The 12999-nt window shown below is 48.3% G+C and overlaps 1 protein-coding gene and 1 long non-coding RNA gene across 2 annotated transcripts; one reads left to right on the top strand and one right to left on the bottom strand.

The window, feature by feature from the left end:
• Positions 1-178: 178 nt before the first annotated feature.
• LOC133218001 (uncharacterized) lies at positions 179-3895 on the top strand. Its single transcript, XR_009727025.1, has 2 exons — positions 179-1433; positions 1781-3895. It is a non-coding gene; the product is annotated as an uncharacterized LOC133218001 (long non-coding RNA).
• A 668-nt stretch (positions 3896-4563) lies between these two features.
• Positions 4564-11602, bottom strand: BID (BH3 interacting domain death agonist). The gene is made up of 5 exons (XM_061363988.1): positions 11510-11602; positions 9365-9557; positions 7986-8131; positions 6093-6296; positions 4564-5041 (listed from the first exon to the last, which is right to left on the bottom strand). The coding sequence occupies exons 1-5, from the start codon at positions 11516-11518 to the stop codon at positions 5030-5032; spliced, it is 564 nt and encodes a 187-aa protein (XP_061219972.1). The 5' UTR covers positions 11519-11602; the 3' UTR covers positions 4564-5029.
• Between the last annotated feature and the right edge of the window lie 1397 nt (positions 11603-12999).

Here is a 12999-nt window from a genome sequence, read left to right as displayed (position 1 = left end):
GTCTCTGGGATCATCTCATGCCACTGATTCTGGTGTCTGCCATCCCAGCCCCTCATGGGACCTTCCAGGGAGCGGTGTCTTTATGTTCCTTTTGTCACGTACAGGCACAGTGTTTACAGGTTTGCTCCATTTCACATGTCCCAACAGTGCATATCTACAGCTGACACAGCCTGGGTAGGCTGCCCCTCTCCTGATGCTTTGCTCGTGGTGTTGGGAGAAGGGCTGTTCTTGACCCAACCTACTCAGCCTCTCCTTACAGAAGATGCTGCACCTGCCCTTGGGACATCCCCCACGTGTAGCCATGTAGTAGATTACACAGAAGTACCCATGCACGTGCTGAAGCAGAGATGGATTTTGTGGCCACAACAGACAACTTGTGTACAGACCGAGGGGGAGCAGGAATGATGGTGTTTTAGCCCTTCTCTCTGCACGGTTTTCAGTAGGAGTGTGGGAGATGGGGACAGGACTGAGGAGGATAAATCCACACCGGGTAGAGAAGACATCCCTACTTTGTTGGCATAGGGTGTCCAGCAGGGCATTAAATGAAAAGTACATTCTTCTACACACAGGAAGAGAAGGTGGCAGCAGCAGTAAGGAAGGTAAATTCCTTTGTTCTGTTACATGTTTTCTTGGTGGTGCAAAAGCCTGCCACTAGATTTAGTGGAGTATCGGCTGCACTGCGCATTTTGATTACTTGGTCCTTTCTTTATATTGTTCTTGTTTTAGGGTCTTGTAGATTTGACAAGTCAGCAAGAATTCGTACCCTCTTCTTCCTCCCTTCCACAAACCACAGGGTTACACATGATAAAGTTTCTGTCTCTTTCCTCTGGGAACACTCCATTGACAAAAAGAGCTCAGTTATGGACTTGAATTCTACTGAATTTGGATCCCTGCGGTCAGAGCTGGGACAGGCCCTGTGGAAGTCACAAAACCTGAGGTGACAGTGTTCTTACAGACTTGAGTGCCAGGCTGCTTGCTCTGTTATAGGTGTGGATTAGAGAAAGGAAGGGTTTTTCTTCTTTCCCCCCATCTTCAAGTATACTGAAGTAATCCTAAACTGCAGGATCTAATTACCCCAAGCTGTGTGAAACAGCTTCTCTTCAGTGGCCCCCTTGCAGCTGAAGAGGAAAGGCAGTAGCTCTACACTTACACTTATGAAAGGGCATATAGAATTACTCTCACTTGTGTTGCTTACCCCCTTCCCAAAAGTGCCTCAATATCTGTCCTTGAGTGGCCTGTACCTTAACGAAATATCTACCTTAGACCCATTCTTTCTTCACTTTGTCCCTGTCTGCAGCACACCCTAAAGCTGAGATGCTAAAACAGCAGAGGACCGGATCTATGAAAAAAGTGGTAAATACTTAAGGAACTGCAGTGCTAAACAAGGAGCTGCCAAGGAGAAGGCTTTCAAGAGATGGTGCCACTTAAATTCAGTTGTGCTTATCTCTAAGCTGTGCTCATTTGGGTGCTGCTGCTGGGAGCTGGGCAAGGGCTGCCCTCAGCAAGTGTCCCTGAACAGCAAGATGGGAGCAAAGGCTTAAACCTAGAATCCTGTTGCACAACAGCCCAAGCTGCAGGCACAGAGCCCAGGGTGGACTCCTGCCATCTAAATTCCCTGAGCAGCAGCAGCTCCATGCTGCAGGGCTGTAGTTGGCACAGGAGTGCCAACTTGCTCAGCTACAGCAAAACAGGAATGCTGCTGGGCACACAGAGTGGCAGCTTGGAAACATCACATTTCGGTTCCCTTTGGGCAGGGTGGACACCAAGTAGGAGTTCTCAGGGTGGCAGTTTGGTTGCTGAAAAATGCTGATGGTAACTTAGCTCTAAAACACTAACTCTGGCCCAACGGACCAGGCCAGAGCCAAGACAGAACCACTTCTGCCGCAGCCTTCTGTGGGTTCTGCTGGGAGTCACCATCTCCTAGCCCCGTGCCAGCAATGCAGCAGTCTGTGCACCTGGGTTGGACACCAGTTTAAAGTCTGGTTGGAGATGAAGTGCCTCTTGTTGTGGTGGTTGCAGTTGGCTGTTTCTTTCCTAACCTGCCTTCTGGAGAGCAAGTTACTACTACAAGACTCCAGCCCTGCTGCTTGTGAGAGTCTGAGTTCTCATCATGGCTGGGGCTGGGTTCAAGGGCTGATGAAAGCTGTCATTGCAAGTGCTCCTTCCCAGGGCAAGTTCTGCTGCCAGAATCCTAGGTCCTTCCTTTCCACATGGCTCTGACTGCAGCGAGGTTAATGCTTTAGACTGTATTTTACACTAAGCAATGCTTTCTAATGGCCACCAATGTAAAATTTCATTAGTACTGGACATACTGAGGTTCTTAAGTTTGTTCTTGTTTTCAGTTTAAGGCTTAGAGTAAACAAAGTAAGCTGGAGTTATAACCCTTCCCGACATTTAATTTCAGCTCCAGCAGTATGGCAGCACTAGTACAGCCCTAGTGAGGAGATCTTGCTATTCTGGCACAAAACCTAGAAGTGCTTCTGGCAGCATCATCTCTCACTCACTGACCAGAGCAAGCTCATGCTACAGAGCTACTTGATTCTGCTGCTGTGGGGTGACCACAGCCCAACTGCTGTGCCAGGTCTTCAGCATGTCTCATGTCAGGCATGAAACGTGCCGCAGGCCAAGTCACCTGTATGTGTCTACTCCACACCACAAGCAGACACATACAACAGTAGTAGCGTCTACTCCAGTAGGCTGCACAACAGGATAAAGTGGTTCCCAGTGAAATATGGAGAGGTGACACATTATCTCCTGTGCCTAGTGAAGGCAGCAGCTGTGCACGACTTTAATTTGGCTTAGTCTGCTTAATTTGAGCACTGGGAAAGCTATGAGAACAGTATTGCTTTGACTCCATGTACATAACCTGTGCTTCAAAGTGCAAGCTCTCTATTGCCATTAAAATGAAGGGGGATGGTGGTGGTGGTATAAGATTTAAGCCACCACTCCTTGACTCTTGGGTCCATATAGGGCAGAGGCTGCAGGGCTGGCTTTGGGCAGCAGCACTCAGCATGTGTGTGACTGCTGAAGTGACCTCCCTGACTGGTGTGCTCAGCTGGGGTATGGGAACAGCCCCAGGCTGGACAGGGTGAGCCCAGGGGAACCACACCACCACATGGCCCAGGTCCACCTCCTTAAGTTAAATCACCATCACTTTTTTCCTACTTGGAGCTGACCCTCTCTTGGTCTCTTAGGAAGGCTGCCTGGCTTCCTCCAAGAAAGAGGCCTATGGTTACACTGTAGAAGTTAGGGAGCTACAGTTAGCTCCCAGTGGAAGCTGCTTCTGATCCCTGCAGTATCTGCAGGGCGGGGAAGGAGCACTATTGGTTTGGACAGAACAAGCTGCAGAAGATGCATCGCACTGCTATACATTTAGGGGGCCTGTCCCCATTTTTAATTTACAGTACAAGCTTTTATTTGAGTGTAAAGCTAAAACCCACTCAGACCAAAACTATGCCACTTGCTTCATTAAGTAGCAAAGACTAATGGGGCTGACTCTGAAGCATGCATGTTAGGGGCTATCTATCTTCTACTAGGCTTCTGGGTGTAAGCACAGTCATGGACTTGCAGGGATGTCAGATTCTATGTTGGAGAGGCCTGTCTGGGGGGGAGAGACCCTGACTGATCCTCAAGTCACCCATTATCCAAGGAACTGGTCATATTGTTCCTCTTTATATGCAAGTGCAGCCCTCTTGGGGAAAACTGGCTAAAGCTTCTTGTGCCATTTGGTTAATAAAAGTGTTTCCACCTTTAATAGTTATTTCCAGCTTCATTGCTCTACATTCAGTTTAAGTGAAGGGGTATGTGCATTTTTTTCCCCTCTGCTAATGGGACACTGCTGTAAGACCATGCCCCCCAGTTGCACTTTAATAAATGGTACAGTTTTCAAAAACCATGTGTAAACTACTTCTGTGCTTTTCTTCCCCCCCTCCCTGCTCCTGTGCAGGCACCAAAAGGAAGAAAAACTGTGGTTTTACTTAACACAAGGCCAGAAGCCGAGTTCTACCATAAGCAGCAGTAAATGAGAGAAATGCCATGAGTACTTGCACAAAAGACTAGCACCACCGAAAATAAATCCAGGTGGAAACTGAAATGAAGAGCTGTACTGCCATGAGAACTGACAATTTTATTTAACTTAAAACCCCTACAAAATATTTACAACATTACAAACTTTGAGGCAGCTGGATCACAGGTGAAGCCTTTGCCACCGTGTGTGTGTGATGACAGGTACGTATCAAACAACCTGAGCCCAAGTTTGTTGAACCTGAGATGTGACTGCAATTCATAAGAGATGCCACTGATTCTTCCTGACCCAAGGCTGATACCTTCTGGTTATAGCAGGATCTGCTAAAGCTAAACATCTTTCCTCAAGCATATCCAGATTGCATTCCCCAGCAGAATTTGCCCTGTACCTACCCCTGCCCTTTAGTTTCTCATTTGATTTTCAAGCAAGCATAGGTTTATGGTGATTGATACAGAAGTACCTTTACTTCAGCCTTCCCTGGCCCAACACCTCCTTTAGGGTTGTTCCCTCTTGCTGCCAGGTCCTCACTGAGCCAGACCCCCTCCATGGCCTGCACTGATCAATCACCCATTCTACAGCCTGAGGCCTTCCTGGGAGCAGTTAACACTCTTGGCTCAGCTGCAGCACCAGGAGCAGGGGTGGGAAGAGAACAACTAAGGAAAATGCCACAGCTGATTAGAAAACAAACTACTGAGAGGGCAGGCTCTGTGCCCACAGCATTTCCTCTAGAGGCAGAAGCCAGGGTCTGCATGAAGTCTGCTACTGCTAAGAAATAAAAGAAAACACCCTATTTTAAGATGAGAGAGGGCAAGCACTACTCCTTACAGGCACGGCAGAGCTGGCGCTACCATCAGTGCTGTGCTACTCTACAAAAGCCTACCTACTGAAGCTCTGCCTTTCCTTTCACAGCTGTATCTTATGTAAGAGCAGAAAGTGATTGGCATACATGAAGAGAAGTAAAAAGTCTTCAGGAATGCACATTCTCCACATGGAGGGCTGGAGAGCTCACTCGCGCATCTAGGGGAAGCCAGAACAGAATCAGTGTTAACAGCACAGTAGCTGGAGAGCCATCCTGTGCCCAGCCACCCACCTGAGGAGCCACGCAGCTCCTGCAAGTCCCCAGCACCACCAACCGTGCTCACCTCTGCCACCACCCCTCAGACCCCCTTCCAGTGCTAATGGGGCTATCAGTCCCCGGGGGGAACAGTCCCTGGTGACTGCCTCTGTTCCCCTCCTGATGCAACTACATTGGAGTGGTGGACAGCTGACCCAGCATGAGGGCCAGCATGACACTAGTGACTGGTCCCTGTGATACCTCAGCACCCTTGAACTAAGCTGAGGACAGTGCTCAGTGACACCTCATGTGGCACTGCACTTGGCAAAGACCTGTAGCAGGCAGCTCCCTGGTCTCATGACACAGGGTGAGCTGGGCCCCTCTGCAGGTTGCTGCCAACACTGCAGCAAGGCTGCAGCGCAGGAGTGTCCCACAGACCTGCAGCACCCCACAGCTGGGTCACCACTGCTCCCCAGGGTGGCAGGATCACAGCCCTGACTGCTTTCAAGTACCGTATAGTCTTAGTATGTCTTCATGCACATGCCTTCTCCCTTCCCCTGATAGGGTAGTTACTGAACCTGGCTCCAAATGCCCTAGCCCCCATCCTGGCTGGACTGCTGGCTGTCCAACCTCCCACTTAAGCTGTGGCTCCAACAGAGAACCAGAAGGGAGCTGCCACTTGCCAGTGTTCCTTTGTTGGTGCTCTTTCTCAGGGGCAATTCACTTCCCCATGCGCTTGTGCCAAGCTCTAGGGAGGCCAAAAGTACAGACCTCAGGCCCAAGACATTTGGGAAATGCAGCCACCATGTTTGTGGTCAGGCTTTCCTTCCCTGCAGGCATGATTAACCTGAGTCTGAAGGGCATAGCTCCCTGAAGAGACTGCAGGGAGGAGAAGAGCCATCACATCTTTTCTCTGCCCCTCTGCTACTGTGAGTGGGGCAAACAGGAACTGTGACATGACCCCCTCAAGCATTCCCCCTCCGGCACACAGGGACTGCCATTCCCAGCACTCACCATTCTGGCAATGTAGTTGTGAAACTGCTGGCTGATGTAGTTCACAGTGGTGTTGAAGACACGATGCAGAAGGGAGGGCATTGTATTGGCGATTTTTTTAGTTAAGACCATTGCTAGCACCAACATGGCTTTCTCCTGCTCCATGTCTGAGGGGATGGCTTGTGCAAGTCCTTCCACTGCCTCCGACATGAGCCGGGTTATCTCCTGCATGGAAGGAAGGGAGAAAAGGGTCTCAGTGAGCCTGCCAACACTGTGCTGGTAACTAATGTGTTTGTTCCGGCACCCCACAGGATGCTGCTCCCCTTCCTCCCAGGCACAGCCACCTGCCTGTCACACATCCTGGACTGCAATAAGGATGACCATCTCTGACCCAAGACAAAAAGAAACGGACACAACACACATACCACTGGAAAACCTGGATAGCACCTTACACACTCTGGGTGCAGCAGCCCCCCTCCTCCCCAGGGTTTGTACCCAGTCTGCCAAGAGCTGAAGTGGCACAGGAATCCTGGGGCTCCTGCGAAAGGGTAACCAACCTTCACCAGTGAAGATTAGTGGTACAAGCTACAATGGGGATTGGCAGGAAGGCGATGCAAGTTTCACAGAAAAGCCTTCACACAGGGAGGAGCTAGAGAAGGTGTCCAAGCATGCAACAAACACTGCCTTCCTCTAGATCAGTTTCCCATAGGGACAGTACGCTTATGCACACAGCTAACTACACTACTCATGTGGAAAAGCAAGGTCCACCTTGTCAGAAGTTCAGTTTGTGTCAGCCTTATCAAAGACTGAAAGGTCAGACAGCATATTTGAGGGCCTGAAACTTAGCTGGGTGGAGAACAAGACAGCAGGAGTGGGGAATGGTCAGACTGTGCTGTAATCAGTCTGTGCAGGTGATAAACCCTAGTACAAAACACTCACAGTGCACACACACGAAAACAAATCCCAAACCAAAACCACACACAGAAGATTGTTTTAAGTCATTCAAACCTGCCTTTTCAGCAAGAAGGTGGACCCTCAATTCAAACACAGCATTAACTTGTAAAGCATAGGAAACCTCATGACAGGCAGAGAAAGCCATAAAAGCAAGAAAGCCAGAGTTATCTTGAAGGTGCCAAATAACTCTGCAGAAACAAGTTGTGACTCTTGATCCAGTTGTGGACCCAATCTTTAAAAATAATAGAGGGATGTCTAAGACAAGGGACCTCAAGCAACTTCCCTTGCAGAGCAGTGAGCCACATAAGATGCTGGGCCAGGGACTATATCACATCTGTTAGTGGAAGAGCAACTGCATCAGAGTGGAGCTGCCACCTTAGCAGGTCACCCTCCCAGGCCAAAGCCCACTGCTGCTCCCAACACTGACAGCCCCTGAGCTAAACAGTTATGGCACTAGAAGAGGGTCTCAATATTTGCTGCCCTTCCAGTGTTCACAGAGAAGCACAAACCAAGCTTCTGGCACTGAAACTGCTCAAATTCTACCCACGTAATGAGCAGCAAACATGAGGGACTCAGCGCCAAAGTCACAAACCTTTAAGGACAAATACTGAAGCCTTAACCAGATGGTTGATTTTTAAAAGATAAGCCATTGGGCCAACAAAAATGAGGACAAAATACCTCTGAAAGTCAATTCTCTTCCACAACTACCTCTATTTCACCATCTGCAGAAAGGAAATGAGCCCAAAGAACCTGATTTGTGGGGTCACAGCTGCCACAGGATGCAGTGTCACCCCTAGCAAAGCTTCAAAGGTTAAATGTTTGGGCTGAATTTAAAGATGGCAATAACTGCCCCAGCAAACTAGCAAAGACTGAAGCAACAAGCTTGCAAATTCTTTATGTCACAGCAGGAAGGATGCACATCTAAAAGGGGAACTGCTAGCCAGGCTGCTTTTCACTCACCTCTCGAGAGAGATTCTCATTCAGAAAGTGCTGCACTAGATCATTTACTACTCTTGCTTTGATTTCTTTATCAAACTTGTCTCCAGCCTCAGCGAGCTGAGCAGCAATGAGCCGGACAACTTCGTCATGCACCCGAGGGTCAAACACTGCCAACACATACAGCAGGATTTAGCTCACAGGCCGCAGTCAGACAAGGTTCAGCGCAGGTCAACTTTTTGCCCACCTCCACTACAACCTCCTCCCCCCCCCATCATAGTGCATTCACAACAGGTATACACCCTGTAACTCGCTTGTGTGCACTTGACTTGGTTACCAGAGACAGTGTGCAAACAGGTTTTTATCTGTAGTTTAGGTGGAGTGCAGCCTCACCCTGCCCCCAAAACACCACAGGAGAGGTTAGAACATCTCCAACCACAGTCTGCACACGACAGGTACAGCCACCACCCTGCCCAGAGAGCGAAAAGACCACATGCTTTTTCCCAAGTAACTACTGCCTCTTTAAACACCATCTCATAAAATAGTTTGGGTTGCAAGTGACCTTTAAAAGTCATCAAGTCCAACCTCACCCTGCAGTCAGCAGGGATGTATCTCTTCAACTAGATTTGAGTGCTCAAAGCCCCATCCAACCTGATCTTGAATGTTTCCCACCACCTCTCTGGGCAACCTGTGTCAGTGTTTCATCACCCTCACCATAAAATATTTCTTCCTTATATCTAATCTGAATCTATCCTCCTTTATTTAAAAGCCATTACTCTTTGTCCCATTTCCTTTAGGCAGAGTTCCCCATTGAGACCTATGGCACAAGACCTATGCGGATCTGTGAGGGAGGACTATTTACTCTAGCACTTTCTCCTCACCCTGCTTAAGGCTGAGGTCAATGTGCCAGCTGACATATCGTGGGCAGGGGGCAACAGTAATCCTGCAGATCACTAGTGAAGCAGGATCGGTACCAGAAACAATTTAGGCATCAGTTTGTACCACACTGGTACAGCAGAAAGGGACTCACCCACTACCAGACAAAAGTTGTTCCAAAATCCTAGCTCTAATACTGATATTGTCCAAGGAGCAGCGTGAGGCCTAACTGCTTAATATCATGCTCCTTGAGGACAGCTATCACTAGTACCAGCTTTGTGGCACTGTCTGATGTGCTACAGCCAAATCCCAGGGTGATGCGTGCTCTAGAAATGCATGTGGATATAAAATGTTAAGCACTAGGCTGTCTTATCTAAAGCGTTAGACTCCCAGCCAACACCACCACCACCAACTGCCACACTGTGAAGTTCCTCTATGAGGAAAACATCACTCCTCCAAAGATGGGAAAAAGGTAAAGGCCACCACCACCTTCAGAGATCATGCAGGATGGAGGAGAGAGCTCTCACCTGGCTCACCGTTCCGCATTTGCCCGCTCTGATTGCCATCAGTCTGAAGTTCTGCATCATCATAGGAGTAGTCACATTGCCATTGAAACCACTCTTTCTGCAGGGAATGCAGTTGCTCCCTGAACTTACAGTCAGGGGATACCTCCAGGAAGGTGTACAGCAGTGTATGCTCCATCTGGACAGATCCATTGATCTTCAACAGAAGAAAAAAAAACCCACTGTTATGCCCATGCCTAGGAAAAGTCCTGCTCAAAATGTCTACACATAGTCCATTTTCCAGCCCTGAACACATTTCTCTGGCCTCCTTTGGGCATCCTGAGCAGCATTAGCCAGGGAGCCCACAGGACATCAGCAAATGCATACCAGCTCCCGAACGTGCACCCACACAGAACTGCCTGATGGTGAATGATGGATAGCTCTGCTCTTACAAACAAGTGCTGGAAAAGTCAACTCGCTTCCTCCTCAGATCTGCAGCTGTGGCAACGACAGACTCCCTGATCAGAGTACCTCTTTTGAAGCAGATGTGTACTCAGCCCTAGCCACCCACTTCTCCCTGTTCAGACATCTGTGTTTGGAATGTTTTCACCCCTGCCTTTGATAATTGGGCACTCTACTTCCTGTGCATAACCAAGCCAGCAGCTCCCCATTTAAATGTAATCAGAGCACAGCAGTAACAGGGTGGAAAACAGAGATAACAGATAGCATAAGGCTGAAAAAAACCTCAAGGTTCACATTTCTTCTACCTCTTCAAAGGGATCTCAACTAGCTCCACAGTAAAACCGTTCACTTCCCTGTAGAGAGCCAAACAATTGCTCACATGAGTAGTGACGGTGAGATGGCAGATCACTGAGGTCTGGTAGAACCTACCCTGGCACATCCCCTCCCCAGTACAGGCACATGCTGCCCCTGCAGCCACACACCTCACTGCCTTCAAGCACAGCAGCAGAGTGCCCAAATTAGTTAGCTTGAGGAGGTCCTTGAGGCAGACTGATGTGAGCAAGAGGTCTCAGCGGAACACAGGAGCTCACAGTCAACTAAAGCCTCTGTACACAACCAGGCAACTGTCTAATAACTTTAAACACCTAAGAGCGGGATGTTGTGTAAGCACAGCAAAAAAAGGGAGAGGAAAAAAAAGAATCCTTACTCTGGTATGCAGAATGTCTGCCTATAAGATAAGGAAATGCTTAGGCTTAAATATAACTAGGGAGGAGAATCAGGGGTAAAGTAAAATGGTTTGTCTTGCCAACTGCAGAGGGTGATAAACATGCAGTCAGGATGAGCTTGATAATTGAAAAGGAGTTTTAGGTACCTTCTGGGGAGCGGAACCTTGCAAGGCCACCTCTAGCTACATAACCATATGAGTACCACCCAGGACCTATACTGCCTAGGCAACAGCAGCAAAACTGGGACAAACACATAAAAAGTAATTGAGGATGGGTTGTTTAGTTGAGAGGAGACTGGGCAGAGAAAAGGAGGAGCAAAGACAACAAAAAGTCCAGAAATAGAAGCAAATGGAAAATACGGCATATGATCAAAGATCCACAGAAGAGACATCTTCCATGATCTGAGCATGGACGCTTACATACACTAGTGAAGCTCATATGGTGACCCAAGCTCACCAGTGGCAATCCCCCTGAACAAGCCACTGGACTAGTCACCAGGTTCGTGCTCAAAAGGCTTGTAGGAGAGCAAAGCAAGGAGCATTACAGTTGTATCCTAACACTAGGTGGGGTGGGGAGCACGATAAACATTTCAATAGCAGTTCAATGTAATTAAAATTTAAGTGTGATAAATAGTAACTTCATAATTGTTTAATATTGCACAAGAATGCAATAAATTGATCGGTGATGTGTCTATTAATTTATTAGTTTTAGTAGTTTATATCTTTATCATAAACACTGTAGTCTCTTAAATAACTATATTTCCAGCCTACAGTTTAAAGGAGGAGCATCAGGCTGCTCTCAAGGATGCAGCTTGCAAACTAAGTGGTTCCATCCACTTGTCTGTATTCAGAGCAGTGTCAGGGCTCCTGCAGGAACACTGAAGGTAAGGACATGAGCCATCACTTCAGGACTTGCACCCTTTGAGGTATCCTGGAACAAATGCACAAGAGAACCATTGACACAAGTCACATTTGGATCTAACCTGTTCCATGATGGATTCAGAGACAGCGCAGCTCTTTTCACCCTCTGCTTCAGACTAGAAGTCCCTGCCCTGCAAAACAGAAAGAAAAGGATGAAATTTCCCATAACCCCACATCTTGCAGCAGTGCTCATGGGTCTGGCCATATCTCATGGAAAATGACCTTTCTAGTGGTGCATATCCGTATTTCTGGAGAGCTGCCCATCACACACTGGCAGCCATAAAAAAAGGTGAGGAAAACACAAATGTCCCAGCAAGAAGGGCCCTATTCACATCAATGATGGACATGAAACTTCTTCCTGCCACAGCCACATGTGAGACAGTGATGCAACATAACCTACAAACAGGGCTTTAAAGCCAAGAGGTGGTGCTGGGAAAGGCAGGGACAATCCTTCATAGCTAGAGGCTGGAATGTAGAGCAGTGTTATCACAGAGGAGTTCCTGAGCACCTACTGAGAACAGCTGAGTCTCAGCGCACAGCAGTATATTCTGAAATGAAACACACAGCTGACACTGCTACACATCTGCAGCACTTCAAGTGCACTTCCCTCACCCCCATGCGGGGATACATGCGCGTACTCAGGCTTATTTCAGTGTTTTCTCCAACAAATATCTAGGGATAGGGAAGGCTGGACCAAGTGCCATCAATGGCTTCTAGTTACACGAACACAACTCTGCTGAGCCTCCAGGGAGGCCTGCTAGGAAGGAGGGAGAAAACAGGACTGAGGTCACAAGCTCTTCTGCCCCTGTGGTGCATGCTTACAGCTGACAACCCTTGGCCTGCCTTGTGCCTGGGCAGTACCAAAGGGAAGAGGCATGCAGGGAGAGAAGGGACATGGTGCAGAGGGTGGCCTCCCTCACCCACAAAGAAAGGGGAGCTGGTAGGAGCACAGTGCTCCCTCCTCACCCAGCCAAGCACAGCTGATGGCTGGGTCAGACCAGCAGCCCGAGTAGTCACACATCTGTTACAAGGAGTCCCAGGGCAAGAAAGGCACTACCAAAACAGCACAGCAAGGGCCAGTAACACAAAGCTACCTAGCAAATGCCAGGGCAGGGAGGATACAGATCCTATTTATGAACCTTGCATTTGCTGTCTTAGATGCAGCAGTCTCACAACTGCACACAGAAGTCTCTTGTACAAGTTGGCTTCCACTCTTGCTGAGCAGGACTCTAGCTGAAAGTGGGCAGCACCTATCCACCAGGCCTTCTTCACCAAGGGCAACAACCTGGCTGCTATGCAGCTATTGTGACCATATAACTTCTTACCAAAACCAGGGTGAAAGCACCAAGGAGCCCAAACAGATAGGCTGCTATGAGAGACCTGGGCTAGTGATGAATGGTCTTATTTCATTGTAACAACCCCTCACAAATGTGTTAAATAACTAAATGTGCTGGTGGAAAAAAGGGAGAAAGTGAAAGCACAAATTAATTCAAACTCTGAAGGAAACCACAGTAATAATTTCATGAGACCATGAATTTCTCAGCTTTTCAAA

Source organism: Neopsephotus bourkii, unplaced genomic scaffold (genome assembly GCF_033783945.1).
Source record: "Neopsephotus bourkii isolate Nb327-2 ecotype Australia unplaced genomic scaffold, CSIRO-AGI_Nbou_v1 NB_1183, whole genome shotgun sequence".
Lineage (NCBI taxonomy): Eukaryota > Metazoa > Chordata > Aves > Psittaciformes > Psittacidae > Neopsephotus > Neopsephotus bourkii.
Note: the sequence above shows the minus strand (reverse complement) of the source record. Positions and strands in the feature narration are given on the sequence as shown.

What these genes read in the sequence shown, in the direction of transcription:
- BID (XM_061363988.1), bottom strand. An exon ending in AATGCGGAACGGTGAGCCAG is followed by an intron (nt 8,132 to 9,364) that starts GTGAGAGCTCTC and finishes ATGTGTTGGCAG; the next exon opens with TGTTTGACCCTCGGGTGCAT. An exon ending in ATGAGAATCTCTCTCGAGAG is followed by an intron (nt 6,297 to 7,985) that starts GTGAGTGAAAAG and finishes CCTTCCATGCAG; the next exon opens with GAGATAACCCGGCTCATGTC.